Here is a 20503-nt window from a genome sequence, read left to right on the forward strand (position 1 = left end):
TTGTTAGAACAGACATTTTTTTTCCTTTTTTAAAATCAGACAGATATTGTGTACTACATAACCACAAAGGAAATGGGAGTGCAGAGGATTATTAAATGTTTATGTTTGTGAATAGACAGTTTGACTGTTCTAACTATTCACTGATGTTCTAATTCTCATTAGAACTTGAATCCTTCTTACATCTGAAGGCTAATGCCAGACCAATGATAGGATTTTAGAAACTGAATAGCCAAATGGTAAGGGATATTTTATTGAAGGATAATTACATTGTTTTAAAGGCAATAGTTATTTCTTCAAAGTTGTGGGACCTGCTAGCATTTCTCTGAGGTCTACACTTAACAACAAATGGCAAATTAAGATCCGTAAAAATGACCTACTGTGCATCTAACCAAGGATGGTAGAATGCCTGTTAGCCAGTTAGCATTATAGAGTGCTCAAATATATAAGCTATATGTCATCACCACTGATCATTAATAAATCCATTGGAAATATATTATGTGCAAGGCACTGTCCCAGTGTGGTGAGTTGGTGAGAAATGTCTTCACGCAAGGAATGTATATGCCTAAAAACGTAAGAAATTTCCTACAAGAGCAAACCGTTCAACCCATGTCTAGCTCTGGTTTGTGAAGAGCATTGTAGGTATTTTCTCTGGAGCTTTCTCACAAGGCCAATGCTGAATTCCAGACATTGCCAACTGTCCTTCAATACATGATTTAATCTAAAGTCTTGCAGTTATTCACATATTTGGCTAATACAACTCTTCTGGTATGCCTGCTTGCCATCTTCTATTTAAGTTGGTATATATTTTGGTCTCCAAACTACATCTTTCTAATTTGGAAGATATTCTTCAGTTCTAGTATTCTGAGATTTGATGAAAAGATAGATATTTAACTTTTCACAGCTTCCATTGTATTTTAGACTTTGGGCAGAGTCTTCTCAGCCTTCATCTTTCCACTGAAAGCTTCTAATTCTTTGAGTTCTCATATGAACATGATTCTATCCTCTTTATTGTTTTGGGTTTTTTTTTATTTAGACTCTGTTTTGTCTTTACAGCTGTATTAAGGTGAAGCAGCCAAGGCTACTGAGTGTAGACACACAATAGCTTTATAATAGTAGCATTATAATGTCTTCATTCATTTTCAGAACCTTTCTCCATAATGCTAAGATTTTGTTAGCTTTTTCTTTTCTTACTTATAGAAATATCTTGGGCTGATATGTTCTGAGAGTTATTAAAAATAATTTCTACATTCCCTTCTTGCAAGATAAATGATAGTTCCTTTATATCTTTATATTAGCATGATTATTGTTTTCTTCTTTGAACTTGTGCACATTAAAGCTTGATGTTTGTTCCATTCACTCACTGAAATTTATAAGATCATTATGAGGTTTTACCATTCAGTTCAACATTCCACTCCCTGAATTGCTTAGGAAGAATTAAAAAAATAGGAAATTTCATTTTTCACCTTTTTAAAATCATAGCAAATAAGAGAAATTTAAGATTGATCCTGAAATAATGTTTTAGGAGACTATTGGATAAAATACTCACAATATATTACTGAGTGGGAAACAAAAGGGGACTGAAAAATAATGTGTTCAGTACATTCTAATTGTACGGGGAACATGTATGTTTTTATACACATATGCACAGGCAAAAAAGACAATTAATATACACAAAAATGCTGACAACAGTTCTTCCTAGATGACAATTTATCGCAGTATATACTCTGATAAACTCTGTTTTCTACAGTTAACATGTATATTTGATAATCAGAAAAAAGCAATCCAGTGCAGACATATGTACCTCAGGGATATCACTCTTAATTTATACCTTTTAAAAGAGCCCTTTATTTTCCATCTTTACATTAGTTATCTCTCTATCATTACTCAGATTTTGTTGTGTTTGAATGTGTGGCTTAAGTTTTTGATTTGTGGAACTTTTTAAAAAGCTCTTTGGAAATCTAAAATTATGCTCACTTATAGGTGGGTACATTCCTCAAAACCCCAGACTCTACCAGGTTAGTCCAGCAATAGTGGAAAGCATGTTTCTTTTCTTGCCTGGTTATCTTTATTTTTCTGTTTTAATGGTTTTGTAATTTTACCAACCTCCCTGATGTGGAAGTGAACATTACCTGTTTCTAGTTCTCCAACCTTCCTATGGAAATGGTACTTTTTACACTAGTTTCTGCCTTTCCTCTCTAGTGTCCATATGTGGTTGCTATTCCATTTTATAAATTGAGCAGCCAAAAAATAGACATATTTGCACTCTCTCTGGGTAAACTGTCAGATTTAATCATTTTGGATCACTTTTACAGAGTAGTGGCTCCCCTCGGACATCTCCTGACATAGTTCCTTTCCACAATGTAGAAGCAGGTCAGGTGTATTTTCTTTTTTTAAACTAGCTCCCAAGCTATTTTATTATACCAAACAGTCTTTTCTTCTTATCCAAAAATCTTATCTACATATGCAAATCCAGTATTCAGCCAATTTTTAATGTATAATTGAAATTCCATATTAATAACTAGGTTTTATTTTTTTCACTAAGACTATTTGCACTCAGTTAAATATGCAAATACTTATGGGACCTGAATGTATTAGAACTTGCCATTTCTGTAACTAGAAATGTTTCCAACAGACTAATAATCTATCTCTGCCTCCTATGATGGCCTAAATTAACAATATAATCATAACAATTTATCAAGTTAAGCTTAATTTTTACTCATTATAATTTGTAGACTTGAATCATCTTATTCACCATCTATTAAAGAATCAGAAAAACAACGGAAAGAGCTGTTCGCAGTGACCCCAGATCAACCAAATCATGAAAAAGAATTGAACAAGGTATGGCAAATAATGAGCTTCATTCTTCCAGGCAGATCTGAAGTCTCTGAATACAAAGGGGGAAAAAAAATCTTCCCTCTCATTCCCTTCTTTTTCCTTCTGTGTTTTCTCCTAAGATAATAACCTACCAAGCTGCTAATTCTGACACTCTTCTGTGTGATGCTATAAGAAACACAAACCTTAGGGCATCACTCTGCTGCTGGGAGACCGCCCAGGAAGCACAGAGGGCCTGTGGCTCTGTGCAAGGTAGCTGACTGCAAGAAGTGTGAGAGCAGAGGCCTGCGCTCAACCGCACACTAGGTGCATAAGCTTGGGGAAGTTGCCTATGCGAGCTGCTCATGGTCCTTATTTCTAGGATGGGGGTGGGATAATTAGCCCTACCTCATAAGGTTGTGATGAGGATTAAACAAGCTTACACAACTCTTGCCATGTGCCAGAAGCTGTTCTAAGGGCTTAACAAATCCTAATTCATGTATTCCTCACAACCATCTTATAAGGTCGGTACTAATACTATCCTCTTTTACATTTAAGGAAACTAAGGCACAGAGAAGGTCAGTAACTTCCACCAATATTATATAACTAGTAAGTGGCAGGGGCCAGATTTGAATCCAGGCAATCTGGCTCCAGAATTCATACTCTTCCTTTAAGTTAAAATCCATAAAATAATGCAAGTAAAGTGCTTAGAACAGGGCCTACCTAGCTCAGAGGAAGCACCTAATAAATGTTGGCTGCTATTGTTATTGGTTGCACCCACATTTTGTCATTGAGCACCTAACATGTGCCAAGTACTCTGCCAGGAGCTAGGCAGCTACAAAAACTGTCTTCTCTTCTTCCTCTAGTAAAATTCAGTAATGGCTTTCCCATGAGTTTCTCACGGCTGCTACCCACTTCTCTGGTCTTTCAGTTTAAGGATTACACAGAATATTCAATGCTATATAGTCTAAACAATTGTTAAAAGTAGGAAAATCCTGGACGTGGCTTTGAATTATCATCCAGTGCCCAGCAAAGTGCCTGACACACAATGAGTGAAAATAAATATTTAGAGAACAAATTAATTAATATTAAGGCTGAAGTCTCCCATAATTGTATAGGGTCATAAATTCAGTTGTTTGTATAAATTAAACAAACATTTATTGAGTATCTAGTACGACTATTGCTATACTGCTTATTTCTGTAGGAAATATAATAATGTAAAAGACAAATCCCATCTCCTGAAGAATTGACCATCAGGCAGCTATTAAGTGTAGAAAAGGTGTTATGAATTAATGATCATTTTCCTTATATTTTTCACATAATCCCATGAAACTGATTTTACTGATATTTTAAAATATAACTTTAAAAACTGTTCTTGACTGAAGTCCCCAGTGAATACATTATGATAAAAGGTTGATTAAATCCTCCTAAAGTATAGTTACACCGTTCTTAACCTCATAGATTTAGGTAGAGTAATAAAACTTAGAAGGAATCTACTGATTTTGCACAGTTTTGATGTGGAGGGAGGGACTGCAAGACACAAATCTCTTTACAGACTCTGGGAGACCTCTAGATAATGCATTGCTGTGCAGAAAAGTTAACAAATGAATTGTGTATAAATAGATATAGTTTCTGGGAAGTGTTTGTAGAGAGCATTTTCATTCTCTTGTAATAAAACCAACAAGAGCCATGTATTATGAATCTTGCAAGTGTTATTTCTTTCTCTTTTTTCAATATAGAACGATCTTTAGTCACTTATTTTGTGATAAAATTGACATTTTTAATAAAAGCGATAAGTCATTTAGAGCTAGGTAAATTAATCTCATTTAAAAAGAAATTTTGCAGTATAACATGTTTTAATATCTAAATGTGAAAATAATGAAAATAGTTTACTCCTTCTTCTTGATAATGTATTCATTTTTTCCCACATTTTAAAAATACCATTTTAAGAGAACATGTTAAACTACACCATGGGGATGCAATCAGCAAAATCCAAATTGGGGCAAATGATAGAACAACCCCATTGTTCATCAAATAAATTGTGAGAGAAAAAATTGGAGAGAGAAGATGGGAGATGAAAGGAGATGTGTAATATTGTCCTGGGGTGAGGGTATTTGTACTTCAGTCTCCTAGTCTACTCTTCTGCTCTTAGGAGCTGGATAACTTAGACCCAGTCAGTTCCTTTCCCTGTGTCTTTTTTTCCATTTTTTTAATGATGGAGTTAGACCATGTGATTTCTAAGGTTATGTCCAACTCTGAAATTCTAAAAATTTTAGTAAAAAGAATAGACTCAGATGAGAGATTGATGGTATAAAGCCTGAGGCTGGACCATGGTTGCCTTACTGACCTGAGTACTTTCCATGTTAGGTCATCCCACTCTGGCTTTTTTCCAATGTGGGGACCACGTTCTAGGGCTATGCTCACAGAGGTTACATAGCACAATGGGTAAGGACCTGGAATCAGACTGCCTGTCACCAAGAATGTGACTGTGAACAGTTATGTATCTTAATTTTCTGATCTGGAAAATAGAGATTGTGGGGGTTAAATAAGACGATGTATGCAGAGTACTTGGAACACACCCACACACACACACACACGCACACACATGCACAAAGAGAGACTTTAAAAAGATAGGAGCCAGTCTCAATGTGTGGACCATAGTTAGATCTCAATTCAAACAAGCAAACCTGAAAACCATTCATTACACTTCTGATACAATTTTAAATTTGATAGTGCCTGGATATTGTATGATATTGAGGAATTGTTGTTAATATTTTTAAGACATTATAATGGTATTCTGGTTATGTTAGAAAAGAGAAAGAGCACACCCCTATTCTTTTAGAGATATATCCTGAAATGTTTAAAGATGAAATGAAAAAAAGTTTTTGAAGTAAGTTCCGAGGGGTAAATTCATATAAATCTCTTTGTGAATGGCCCCTACTTAACTCTCCAGCCTTACTTCTCACAATGCGCCAAGTCCCAGCCACTCCAAACTCCTTTTGGTTCACTGAGTGTGCCTTCTCCCTCTGACCCCGCTCCTTCACTGCATTCATTGCCTGGGAGCCCACCTCCATCTCTCTCTTCCATCTGGCTTCCATTCATCCTTCAGTATTCAGTGCGATGTCCCTTCCTCTGGGAATCCTATCCTGGCATCCCCAGGCTGGAGTAAGCACTACTCCACTACATACTGCTGATATCAGTTGCTACACTGTGTTCTAACTGTTTATTTTCCTGTTTCCCCCGATAGACTGTGATTTTTTTTTTTGAGACCGGTAATTACATACTTTATCTCTGAGCCTCAAGAATTAGAGAGAGTGAAAGATTTCTAGAAAGACGGGAGGAGGCTGGACTAAGACAGTGGTAGTAGGAATGGAAAGCAGAGGTGAGATTTAAGAGAGGTTGAAATAGAAGGGACAGAATTTGCTACCTGACTTGATTGGGGAGGATGAGGGAGGGGAGGAGTCCAGGGTGATCCAGAGGTTTCTACCGTGGAAGGTTTAGCTAAAGTTAAGAATATGAGACTCCACCGGCTTAAGAAAAGTAGGTGATGCTTTTTGATGGACACCTTAAGTTTGAAATTTATTGTAACATGATTCTAAAAAACATAGTGTTCAGTCACAAATAGTACAGCATGATTTGGTCCAAAAGAGCACTGAATTTAGATCCAACAGTCCTAAGTTCTAGACCTAGCTCTGCCAGTTAATAGCTTTATGACTTTGAGCAAGTCACTTAACGTCTCTAAGCCAATTTTTTTTTCTCCCTAAAAAATGGTTCATCAGCCTCTGGGTTGTGGGTCCAGTGCTCTTCCATGGCACCAAATCCGGAGTGGTGGTTTAATGGGTATGAAGTAAGTTACACGAGATCGGTGAGTTCCACAGTCTGCCGCACAACACAGTGCAACAGTAAACAGTGAGGTATTGTGCACTTAAAACTGTGTTAAGAAGGTAGAGCTTGAGTTAAGTATTCTTACCACACACACACAAAATTAAAACAACAAAGGGACACAAAGAAACTTTTAGAGGTAATTGTAATGTTTATTGTCTTGATTATGGTGATAGTAACACAAGTGTATGTCCAAACTCACCAAATTTTATCCATGAACTACATGCAGTTTTTTGTATAGCAATTATACCTCAGTGAAGCTGGGGGAAAAGTGCTTGATAATACTTTCCCCACCTTCCTGTCGAAGTCGTCATTAAAGTGGTATCAGTAGTTGGTGATGACTTACATACAATAGAAAATAGAAGCGAAAAAAGAATTTTGAAATTGGAAGGAAAAAGTAAATGAATCATTACTGTAAGTATCTTTTTCATTTAGCATTGATCAGAAAAGGAGGGTAAAGTGAGGCCTGGCAAAGTTTTAAGATAGGATGGGAAGACCGAACATGGCCAATAAAACCTTTCAGCTGCTGTATAAAGGATTTGTTACTATTTTCTGGAAAATATCCGCTGCAGATAAGAAGCCAACTCTATCAGGAGGAAGAGTACCATAGTTCTGAGCAGGAAAGAATGAGGAATGAAATCTCTGACCTAACAGAGGCGCTTCATCAGAAGGAGATCACTATAGCAACTATCAGGAAGAAAGCTGCCCTTCTGGAAAGACAGTTAAAAATGGAGTTAGAAATAAAAGAGAAAATGTTAGCGAAACAACAGGTACGCAAGCGGCAGGAAGCACCTGTCCAGGTCACTCTTGCTCAGTGCAAATAGTCGCCTTCCTTATTGATTAATAAAAGCGTTGTATTTCTCGTATTGTTTCTGAGACTAACAGCACAGAAATGCTTTGTGGAGTCACGTAAAACCTTGGTGAGATAATGAAAAGTGTCATCAAACAAGAACCAGGGAAACAAGTGACAGCACAAGAAAATTTCTATAAATCTCATGCTAACATTTTCTAGTGACCCATATTCTGATCACCTCCCACAGCATGCTCTGGTCAAAGATTTCTTCCTGAATTTGTTTTCCATAGTTCTCTTCTATTAACATTTGTATCTTAAAAAAAGCTCCTACTCCAGCTTTTCTTGGACACTTCCCACTCCCATTTCATACCTTTATTTTAGAGTTTTAAAAAATGGATATGAAACACGAAGATTAGTTCATATTTACTGAACATTCACTCAGTGCATAGCATGGTTCATGGGGAAAAACAGCCATTATAATATTCTACTGTTAAAATACTGCAAGTGACTTCTAAGTCTTCCCTCCCTCCCTCCCCTCCTATTCATTTTGAAATTCCCTCAGTCCCATACTCATCATCAAATTGGTGGCCTGCTACTTGAAAGTATAGGGTTTCTCAATGTTTTTACCCCAAATATAGAGGGGTTTTAAAATTTTATTTTATTTATTTATTTTTATACAGCAAGTTCTTATTAGTTAGCTATTTTATACATATCAGTGTATATATGTCAATCCCAATCTCCCAATTCATCTCACCACCAAATACAGAGTTTTTGAGAGCACCATTCAATAATTTTCTAGGCATATGAGGGTTACTTCACAAATAACAGGGCTATTTCAATCCTGAGTATTATAAAAACAAGAAAAGATTCTGCCTTTGCCCAATTATAAGCTTTAAACTGTGACTAATTTGTATAAAATACAGGAAAACAGCATAGATGGGACAATAGCATTTGTTGCACCTGTAAAGGAAATGATATTTTTACAGGTGTTAACAGTGATCTGGGTAGTTGGATCATGAATGATTTTTATTTTCACCTTTATATTCTTCTATATTTTTAGACTTTTGTCAAGGAGAATATATTTTGTAATTTACAAAAGTAAACCTTTTTAACGGAAGTGTTTTATATGGAAATGAGCCCTAGATAAATAAAAGGGCAAATGCTCTGTCTAAGTGCTCTTAAGTAGAAGAAATTAGGGAAAAAAATAAATTAGGAGACAAAATGAAGTTGTCACAAAAAAGAAGGAAATTTGGCAGAAGTATCAAGAAGAACAAAATTAAACATGAAATCATATTTGCATATTGTAAAAATTAATCAGGTCATGAACAAATTTAATGGACACTATTATTCAAGCAAGTTTTTAAAACTGTGATTTTTCTGATGTAATTTGCATACCATAGAAAAATAGAAGTGAGAAATGGAATTTTGGAATAGAAAAGAAAAATATAATGACTCATTATTGTAAGTATCTATTTTTAATTTAGCACCAGTCAGAAAAGGAGGGTAAAGTGGGGCCTGCTACAGATCCAAGAACTGAATGAGAATACCTGATTTATGATGATCCTGCCTAAGAAGTGTTTCCCTTTACTACACTTCAAAAATATTTACATTAACAAAATAAAATTAATTTTCATAGAATTGTGAAATTTTATTATGAATTTTACATTCACTTTTAACTACTAATCTCCTTTCAGGTCTCAGATATGAGATATAAAGCTGTCAGAACTGAAAACATACACCTGAAAGGCATGATGGGAGATTTAAACCCTGGACGGTACATGGTAATATGCTGAAATCATTCAGTAACTTGAACAGAGAGATTACTTAGTTGGTCAGGATTTACCCAGACATTCTTTACTGAACGCTTCCCACATGTCAGGCATGCAGGAGATGGGGTGGCAAATTATCTTGCACTTAGATTGAATTTACTTTTATCCTCAGGCTAGAACATGTGAATTTCTAGTTTTCTCCCTTGTTCTTTTCTTGCATTGGGCTCAATTCTGATCATTTCCTCAAACATACTACTTCCTTGCTTTTTCTCTTGCTGTTGCCTCTGGAATCCTACCTCCTACATGGCCTGACTCATGTGTCAACTTTCCCCTTGATGGATAAAGCTGCTCCTGAAACTCCAGTCAGAATAAATCATTCCATCTACACTTGGTTTGTATTTTGGTCCAACTTGTTTCATAGCTTATCACTTCCCCACTGGATGGTGAACAAAGACTGTGCCTCTCTAATGTGTGTATCACCAGTACCTCCCAGCGTCAGGAGTATAGACAGTGTTCAGTGAATGCTGGTTGAATAAAAAGAAGGATGGATCTGTGAATGATTGAGGACTGACCATGTGGTTTCAACCAGTGTCTTTACAGGTTTACACAAGGCGACTTAAACAGGTTCTGTGCCTTTCATTTCAAATGTTTAATATAACAGTTGAGGGTTGGTTATTTACATGTAAAATAGGAGAACTTTTATTTATTGAACTAATGAAATACCATTGTTACTTGTCTACCATTTATTTGCTCTGAGTGAAAATTCTGAGATAAAATAATTTTCTGCCATGCAGGGAATGGAGGGAATCGAATACGGCAGTTGCTTAACTTGGCCTCATATTCCTCAGCTGTAAAGTGAGGAAGTTGGATCAGGCATTTTCCATGGTCCTTTCTTAAGCCAGGATACTGAATTTCCTTTTTTGTCAGTATTTTATTTTTGCTTTTTTAATTGAAGTATAGTTGATTTACAATATTATATAAATTACAGGTATACTACATAGTGACTCACAATTTTAAAGGTTATACACTATTTATAGTTATTATAAAATATTGGCTATATTCCCTGTGTTGTACAATATATCCTCATAGTTTATTTTATACCTAATAGTTTGTACCTCTTAATCCCCTACCCCTATCTCTGTATCTGTGAATCTCTTTATCTGTTATGTTCACTAGTTTGTTGTATTTTTTAGATTATACATATGTGATATTCATACAGTATTTGTCTTTCTCTGACTTATTTCACTTAGCATAATACCCTCCAAGTCCATCCATGGCAAAATTTCATTCTTTTTTATGGCTGAGTAGTATTCCATTGTGTGTGTGTGTGTGTGTGTGTGTGTGTGTGTGTGTGTGTACCACATCTCTTTATCCATTCATCTGTTGGTGGACACTTAGGTTGCTTCTGTATCTTGACAATTGTAAATAATGCTGCTGTGAACATTGGGGTGCATATATCTTTTTGAATCAGTGTTTTTTGTTTTTCTCAGATACATACCCGTGAATGAAATTGCTGGGTCATATGGTATTTCTATTTTTAGTTTTCTGGAAAACCTCCATACTGTTTTCCACGGTGGCTGCACCAATTTACATTCCCATCAACAGTGTATGACAGTTCCCTTTCCTCCACATTCTCACCAACATTTGTTATTTGTGTTCTTTTTGATGATAGCCATTCCGACAGGTGTGAGGTGATATCTCACTGTGGTTTTAATTTGCATTTCTCTGATGATTAAGAATGTTGAGCATTTTTTCATGTGCCTGTTGGCCATCTGAATGTCCTCGTTGGAAAAATGTCTATTCAGTTCTTCTGCATATTTTTTAATCGGGTTGTTTGTTTTTCTGATGTTGAATGTATGAGCTGTTTTTGATATTAACCCTTATTGGTCATATCATTTGCAAATATTTTCTCCCATTCAGTAGGTTGTCTTCTCATTTTGTTGATGGTTTCCTTTGTTATGCAAAAGCTTTTAAGTTTAATTAGATCTCATTTGTTTATTTTTGCTTTTATTTCCTTTGCTTTAGGAGACAGATCGAAAAAAATATTGCTACAGTTTATGTCAAAGAGTGTTCTGCCTATGATGATACTATATTTCTGTGATAGTGTGTCCTTGTTCTCCTAATAGTCTGTATTCTAGCATCAAAGGATAGAAGCATTCTGCATTCTTCTTTGGGCCTTGTTATGGATCCTGTGATTGGAGTATAGATGGATAAAAAGTAAAGTATGTGTGATTTCCCTGTCTGTTAAGAAAATCTGTGTAACACAAAGACTATTTTTTCTAAACTGGACACACGAAAACATTGTTTAGGATCCTGCCCTCATCTATGTCTTTTTTTCTCTCAAAAAATGGTTTTTGTTGTTTTTTTACATTTCAGTCTGGATGTTTTTGCTTGTGTAGTCTGCTTCGTCACAGCCCCCACTAAGCCTGCTTCACTCTGGCTCCTGTAGGCATTTGGCTTTGTTCATTTATTGGTTTTCATTTTTCCAAGAAATAAAACACGTGAAGATGGGTAAAGAAGAAGCTAATTATCTCGGCTCCTATCCCCAATCCCAGTTTGGACTCCAGAGATATTCAGTGCTAACCAGCGAGTGTGTAGCATGCTATAACTTTTTCCTTGCTTGTGTACACACTTAGGAGGGATGAGCTGAGTGCTCTTTTACAGAAATACATGTGTAATATATACATTATTCTAAACTGCCTTTTGACTATGTATCACGGACATCTCTACAAGTCAGTAGAGAAACATCTTTTTATTTTTCTTAATTTCTTAGAAAAAATAAATATATATATACTCATGTAAGGTACATACAAATTTTAATGAATTGACGCGTAACTTACATACTAGTGATTTTAGTGCAGTCTCTCTTTTTCTCTTGCTTCTCCCCTTCCCCTTTCCTCCATTTCTCTAGCCACCTCATAACCCATCCACCAGATAACACGTTAACTATTCAATATGTATCATTTTGTGTTTTTTCATATATGTTTGTGTGTGTGTGTAGTCATATACCTATTTAGGGGTTTTAATTTTTTTTAAAAAATGGAATATATTTTACACACTTCTCTGCGTCTTGTAACCTTTGCAGATCCTATGTCAACAAGTTTAGGTCTTATTTGATTGTATAGAGTAGCTTAATAATATCCCATGATGTGAATGTATCAAAAGTTATTCAGCTATTTTTTCAGAATTATGGTTGACCCTTGAACAACGCAGGGGTCAGGGGTGCTGACTCCATGCAGTCAAAAGTCTGTACATAACTTTACAGTCAGCCCTCCTCCATATCTGAGGATTCAACCAACTGCGGGTCGTGTAGTACTGTGGTACGTATTTAGTGAAAAAAATCCATGTGTAAGTGGGCCCACACAGTTCAAACCCCTGTTGTTCAAGGGTCAACTGTAATTCATTCATAATTAATAACTCTGTTTCTAGATTTTTACACAGATACACAATACTGTCAAAAACATCCTTGTACATACATCTTGGAATAGCTTTCTGAGAAAGGAATTGCCAATTCAAAGAATATGTTTTAATTTTAAAATATTTGTTGTCGAATCATATTCCTGCTGTCTCTGTATGAGAGTACCCTTTTCTTTCATCCTTACTGGCTATAATAGGTGTTATTTCTCTTTTATATTTTTGTTGGACTGATGGGTGTAAAGTGATTTCTCAGTAGTAGTATAATTTGCATTTCCCTGACTACACTGAGCATATTTTTGCGTATTTATTGACAATGTACTATAAATTAGTTATATTCTTTGCTCCTTTTGCTCGAGCAAAGCTCAAACTCATTTTCTTTGGGCAATCTTTTTCTTGTCAATTTATAACAGCATTTTTCTAAATTAGTTGTTTCTAATTTTATTTATGATATCTTTTTATCATACAAAAAATTTTAAATTTTATTTGTCAAACATGTATATCCTTTTGTTTATAGCATCTGAATTTCCTTCCTTGTGTAACATGGTTCTTCCAACTTCTAGACAATACGTATAGTTTATTCAAAGATTTTTATATTTTTCATCTGTCTTTAATCCATTTGAGTTACACTTTTGCGTGTGATATAAAACAGGAATCCAATTTAAATTTTTATATAAATATTAAGCTCAATTAATCCAGTTTCTCCTGATAATTTCCTGTTGGATTCTATTTGGAATTGAATTAAGTTTATATATTATCTTTGAAAGAATTGGCATTTTTATAATAGTAAAATTTACCATCCGAGAATATGGCATGGCTTTCCATTTCTTCATCTCTTATTTTATGCTCTTCAATAAGACCTTACAATTATCTTTGTATAAATTCTGTGCCTTTCTTTTTAAATTTATTCTCAAGCATTTTATAATTCTTGTCACTATTGTAAGTGGAATATTTTCCTTTTTCCATATCTAAAAACTTACGGCTAATAATATAGAAAAAAAAGCCAAATTATCTTTTAATTCTAGTAGGCATTTTTCTAGAGGTTCTTAAGTTTTTTGAGATATGCACTTGTCTCAACAAAAATAGTTGTATCTCTTCTTTTCTCCTGTTCATATCAGTAATTTTTGTCATATTGAACTTGTTAGCACTTCCAAGAGAATATTAAATAATACTAGTGATTGTTGACAAATTTGTCTAATTTATGATTTTAGATGAAATTGTTTTAGAGTTTTACTGTTTAGGATAATATTTGTCCTTGACTTATGGTCTTTATTTTGTCTTTCTATTCCTAATTAGAGTTTTTAAGATTTGCTGCTGGTTTTATCAAATGCTTTTTCAGCATATGTGACATCATGTAATTTTTGTCCATTAATTTGTTGATGTGTAATAGACTATGATTGACAGATTTGCTGATATTGATCCACCTTTGAATTCCTGGAATAAACCTTCTTGGTCATTGTATTCATTTTCTAGTGCTGTCATAACAAAGTACCACAAACTGGGTGGCTTAAAACAATAGAAACTGTTGTATAGTTCTGGAAGCTAGAAGTCTAAAATCAAGGTGTCAACAGGGCCATGCTCCCTCTGAAACCTGTGTGGGAGGATTTGTCCTTGCCTGTTTATAGCCTCTAGTGATTTGCCAACAATCTTTGGCAATCCTTGGATTGTAGATGCATCACTCCAACGCTTTGTCTTCACATGGCCATCTTCTTTCTGTTTCTTCATATCATCTTCCCTCTATGCATGTCTGTCCCGGTGTCCACATTTCCCTTTTTTATAGAATACCTGTCATATTGGATTAGGGTCCACCCTAATGACCTCATTTTTTATTTGATTACCTCAGTAAAGATCCTGTTTACAAGTAAAGTTCCATTCTAAGGCATTAATAATGGTTAGGACTTCAACATATAACAGTCATACTCTAACAGTTTTGATATATTTCTGGACTCTATGTGGTAATATTTTATTTAGAAATTAAGATTTGTGTGTATAAATGAGATTTGTATATAGTTCTCTTTTTTCTTGTTATACAGTTATGCTGGCTTTATAACATAAATTGGGAGCTTTCCATATTTATGAGCAGTCTAGCATGGTTTAAATAATATTGGAATTACAGTTCTTTAAAGGTTAGAAGGAGCTTAGCTATGAAACCGTCTGGATGTTGAACCAGTGAAGATAAACCATAATGGAAAAGAATATAAAAAAGAATGTATATATATGTAACTGAAGTTTCAGTGAAGTAGATTTTCAATTACCTTTCTGTTCTCTTTCAGGGTACCTGGTATATTCAAATTTCACTTCTTCTTAGGGTGTTTGTGGTCATTTTAATTTTTCTAGTAAATCTTTACCCATTCCAGTATGTTTCCTTGTTACCAAAGGGAGTAATATCCTAAAGTTCTTTGCATCTCTTCTATATTCTGTATTTGTTTCCTTTCTTAATTCTAAGTTTGTATAGTTTTGCTCTCTCTCTTTTTTAAGTCTGGCACACAAAGTCATTGCTTGTTTTATTAATATTAAAAGTATTGACTTTGGATTTGTTATTATTTATTCTTCCTAATTTCATTATTACTGTTTTTTATTAATTTCCTCTTCCTGATTTGTTTTGTTGTACTTTGTCTAATATCTTAAGATAAATACTGAATTTCTTAATTTTATTTCTTTTTTCTTTAATTGTAAAGGTTTTTAAAGCTATATGTGTTCCTCTGGATATAGCTTTTGCTGCATCCCATCAATTTTGCTGTGAAATGTTTTCCTATATGTTTCTCTTCAAATGCACTCTGCCAGTCATAGAGTGGGCTTGGTCTCTGAGAACAGGATGACCAGGCACACACAAGAGGGCTAATATAACCCAGCCAAGCCCCTCCTAGGTTACGTGGCCCTGCTTGCTCTGAGGGAGGGAAGGAGTCTTCACCAGCTTTCCCTGACAGGAGCCTCACTCACTTGGCTCAGGAGCAAAAGGTTAGAAATAAACATGGTACAGGGGAGATGCAGCAAGATGCCAACTTCCAAGTCTCCCTTACTCCTCAGAACAAGAATATTAGAAAATGTATATCCCACAGAGAAGTTAGCACTCAAGTTTTAATGAAGTTAGTCAGTTTCACATTGGTTTCTTAAAGCTTTCTTTTTTTCCCTCCTAGCTTTATTAAGGTATAATTGACAAGTAAAATTGTATATATTTAAAGTATACAATGTGATGATTTGATGTATATATACATTGTGAAGTGATTACCACAAATTATTTAACACATCCATCACTCACATAGTTACCATTTGTGTGAGTGCGTGGTAAGAACGCTTAAGATCAACTCTCTTTGCTAATTCTCAGTGTACAATACAGTATTATTAACTATAGTCATTATGCTGTACATTAGATCCCCTGAACTTTTTCATCTTATAAATGAAAGTTTGTATTCTTTGAGTCAACATCTGCTCATTCCATCCCCCCGACCCCCCATCCAGATAGCCCGTGGCAACCACCATTCTACTCTCTGCTTGTATCAGTTTGACTTTTTAAAGAAATTCCACATGTAAGTGCAGTCATACAGCATTTGTTTTTCTCTGTCTGGATTATGTCACTTAGCATAATGTCCTCCAGGTTCACCCATGTTGTCACAAATGGCAGGATTTCCTTCTGTTTATGGCTGAATAATATTCCATTATGTGGAATTTTCTGTATCCATTCATCCATTGATAGACACTTAGGTTGTTTCCATATTTTAGCTATTGTGAACAATGCTGCAATGAACATGGGAGTGCAGATATCTCTTCAAAATACTGATTTCATTTCCTTTAGATATATACCCAGATGTGGGATTGCTGGGTCATATGGTAGTTCTATTTTTAATTTTTTCAGGAACCTCTGTACAGTTTTCCATAGTGGCTTCTCCAGTTTATATTCCCATCAGCAGTGTACAAGAGTTCTCTTTGCTCCATATCCTCACCAACACTTGTTATCTTTTGCCGTTTTGATACTAGCCATCCTAACAGGTGTGAGGTGATATCTCATTGCGGTTTCAATTTGCATTCCTTGATGATTAGTGATGTTAATAACTTTTTCATGTGTCTGTTGCCATTTGTATGTCTTCTTTAGAAAAATGTCTATTCAGGACCTTTGCCCAATTTTAAATTTTATTGTTCATATTTTTGCTGTTAAGTTGGATGAGTTTGTTATATATTGTGGAAATTAACCCCTCTTCAGATATATTGTTGGCAAATATTTTCTCCCATTCCATAGGAATTGCCTCTTCACTCTGTCGATTGTTTCCCTTGCTGTGCAAGAAGCTTTTTAGTTTGGTGTAGTCCCACTTGTCTATTTTTGCTTTTGCTGCCTGTGCTTTTGGTGTTATATCCCAAATATCATTGCCAGGGCCCATGTTAAATAGCTATTTCCCTTGTGTTTTCTTCTAGGAGTTTTACAGTTTCAGGTCTTACATTTAAGTTTTTAATCTATTTTGAGTTAGTTTTTATAAGTAGTCTACAATAGAGGTCTAGTTTCATTTGTTTGCTTGTGAATGTCTAGTTTTCCCAACAACACTTATTGAAAAGACCATCCTTTCCCCATTGTGTGTTCTTGGTGCCCTTGTCAAAGATTAGTTGACTGTACATGTATGGGTTTATTTCTGGGTTCTCTATTCTGTTCTGTATTTATCGCATGCCACAATCACCACAGAATGTTTTCATTCATTCTATAAATACTTATTGAATGTCTGCTATGTGTCAGGCAGTATGTTAGGATTGTAAGTCAGACTAGATCCTTGAATTCTTGGAGCTTGGAGACATACATTAGTGGATACAGACAATTAACTAGATAGTTATGCTAAAGAGTCATAGGAGATTGCAGAGTGCAGGGGGCTGTATAGGGGTTACCTAACCCAGTATTGGGAGTCAGAAAAGGCATCTGAGGAATAATTAGCCAGACAGAGTGGTGGGAATGAGTCATGGTAAGGTAATATAATGTACAGAGACTGGAGATAAAAAGTCAGGGAGACTGGTAGAACTGTATAACAACAAAGAGCTGCTGTTTATTGGGTGTTTACTACATGCCTTGCACTCTGCCGAATACTTTACATACATTAGTGTCTACATCCTTATACCGTGTGTGGGGGGTAGGTATTATTATCCCCATTTCACAGAAAAAGAAATGAAATCTTTAAGTTTTTAAGTAATTTGCCCAAGATCACATAGCTCGTAAGTAATTTGCTCAAGATCACATAGCTTGATAAGTCCAAATGCATGATATTAACTGTCATTATATCCCGTGGTTCTGTTTCTTCTGTTTTCTTCACTGGCTCCTCACCCTTCTTCCTCTATTCATCCTCCAAATTTGGCCTTGGCCCTCTGCTTCTCTGGCTGTGTACTTTCCCTTAAAGGATTGAGATAACGTCAAGTTATCTCTTCTGGATCGTAGAATAGCTTCCAAGTTGGGCACTTCTCAGACCAGATATGCTGTCTTTTTTTTTTTAAACATATTTATTGGAGTATAATTGCTTTACAATGGTGTGTTAGTTTCTGCTTTATAATAAAGTCAATCAGTTATACATATACATATGTTCCCATATCTCTTCCCTCTTGCATCTCCCTCCCTCCCACCCTCCCTATCCCACCCCTCTAGGTGGTCACAAAGCACCGAGCTGATCTCCCTGTGCTATGGGGCTGCTTCCCACTAGCTATCTATTTTACATTTGGTAGTATATATATGTCCATGCCACTCTCTCACCCTGTCACATCTTACCCTTCCCCCTCCCCATATCCTCAAGTCCATTCTCTAGTAGGTCTGTGTCTTTATTCCCGTCTTGCCACTAGGTTCTTTCTTTACATAAGCTTTCCTTGTAGAACATGTGCTCAATTTCCCGTAGGAAGTCAGAACTCTTCACATTTCATGGCTTCCTTAATCTGGCTCACCCACTTTGTTTCCCTGGAGTGACTTACACAAAGCCTCCACTATAGCTAGAGTAGCTTATTCTCATCTGTGTGTGTGATGCTCATTTCTCATGTTCTTTCTTATTTCCAGGCCTTTGCACATGCTTTTCCTTCTACCTAAAAATCCCCTTTCCCTACTTCACATGGCCATGCCCTATTAATGTTTCAAGTCTCTCCACATAAATTTTACATGTTATACGAAATCTTCCCTGATTTTCCTCTGTTAAGAGTCCCTCCTCGAAGCCATCATAGCATCCTTTACTTAGCACCTATCATACCACAATATTAAAATTACCTGTTTCTTGTCAGCTACCCATCCCCTTACCAGTAGGCTCACTGAGGGCAGTTATGGTCCTAGTTTACCATTGTACCTCAGCACTTCCTATAGTGTCTGAATATAGGAGGCACTGAAAAAATCTTCTGTTGGATGAGTGAATGAACAAATGAATGAGTGAATGATGAATGAATCAACCTATTATATGTCCTCCACCTTTCCTTTACTTTACGGAGTAAAGAAGAGTAAAGACATACCCTTTTCTTTATTAAATCCTACCAGTCCCTTAAGGGACTAGATTAAATTTTATTTCCTCCATGAATTCATCTCCCATTACTCTAGGGCCAATTTAGTTCTCCTTTCTTTGACTTTCTTTAGCGCTTAGTTATAACAATTTAGCACTAAGTTTAGAATTGTCTTCTTTTATTTTTTTAATTGTTTAGTATGGGTATGTTTCATCTCATCAGTCATAGACTTCTTGAGGGAAGAAGTGGACTATGTTTTATACTTTTTCTTCATATAGAGTTTGATATAGGGTAGGGCTCAATGAATACTTGTGGATTTATGGGACTCACCTGTAGTCTAAGAAGCATGAATAAGTTATCATGAAAATCATTTCTAATATCATTAAAAAGATCACCGAAGCCTTGTCTTATCTCACTTTCTGGATGATCTCAATCCCAATAATTGTTGACATTCATTGATTCAGAAAACATTTGAGTTCCTATCAGAAAACATTTGAGTTCCTACTTGGTGCAATATAATTTAACACATAATTATACCATATCTATATTATTTACTCTTTTTTCGTACATGTTACTTTAGCCTACTCAATTTTATTGTATTTTCCATAAAGGCAGAGTCACTTTTTGATATTTGATTACCTCTGGAGCACTTAGCACATATATACATATATAATATATATGTCTAAAGATTTGTTAATGGGCTAGCATAAAATGGAATGCCATTGATGTATAGCCTTCAATGTGATCTTATTAAAAGAGCATTTATTCATATATATTTTATGTAAGATTTTACTTCATATAGGAAGGTTATTTTAATTGAAATGTACTTGACATAAAATATGTTGGTTTCAGGTGTGCCTCATAGTGATTTAACATTTGCATATATTATGAAATGATCACAGTAGTCTAGTAACCATCTGTCCCATATAAAGTTATTTCAGTATTATTGACCATATTCCATATGCTGTTTAGTACATCCCATTGCTTATTTATTTTATACCTGGGGGTTTGTACCTCTTAATCCCCTTCACTTATTTCACCCATCCACCCTTACGCCCTCCCCTCTGGCAACCATCAGTTTGTTCTGTGTATCCTTGAGTCTGTTTTGTTTTGTTTTTTAGATTCCACACATAAATGAGATTATATGGTATTTGTCCTTCTCAGTCTGACTTATTTCACTTAGCATAATAGCCTCTAGATCCATCCACTAGATCCACGTGTTGTCCCAAATAGCAAGATTTCATTTTTTTAAAATTATGGCTGAGTAATATTCCATTGTATATATACACCACATCTTCTTTATCCATTTGTCTATTGATGGACACTTAGGTTGTTTCTGTATCTTGGCTATTGAGTTAGTGTTTGTGTTTTCTTTAGGTAAATACCCAGATGTGAA

At 35.3% G+C, this 20503-nt stretch overlaps 1 protein-coding gene across 1 annotated transcript in view; it reads left to right on the forward strand.

Annotated features, from left to right (window-relative positions):
* The window catches only part of DEUP1 (deuterosome assembly protein 1), a 100523-nt gene that overhangs the window by 50183 nt on the left and 29837 nt on the right, over positions 1–20503 (forward strand). Inside the window, 3 exon segments of the mRNA XM_057553347.1 lie at positions 2733–2838; positions 7266–7463; positions 9181–9267. Coding sequence (XP_057409330.1) covers positions 2733–2838; positions 7266–7463; positions 9181–9267 — 391 coding nt within the window.

The sequence above is a fragment of the Balaenoptera acutorostrata genome, chromosome 9, assembly GCF_949987535.1.
Source record: "Balaenoptera acutorostrata chromosome 9, mBalAcu1.1, whole genome shotgun sequence".
In the NCBI taxonomy this organism is placed as follows: domain Eukaryota; kingdom Metazoa; phylum Chordata; class Mammalia; order Artiodactyla; family Balaenopteridae; genus Balaenoptera; species Balaenoptera acutorostrata.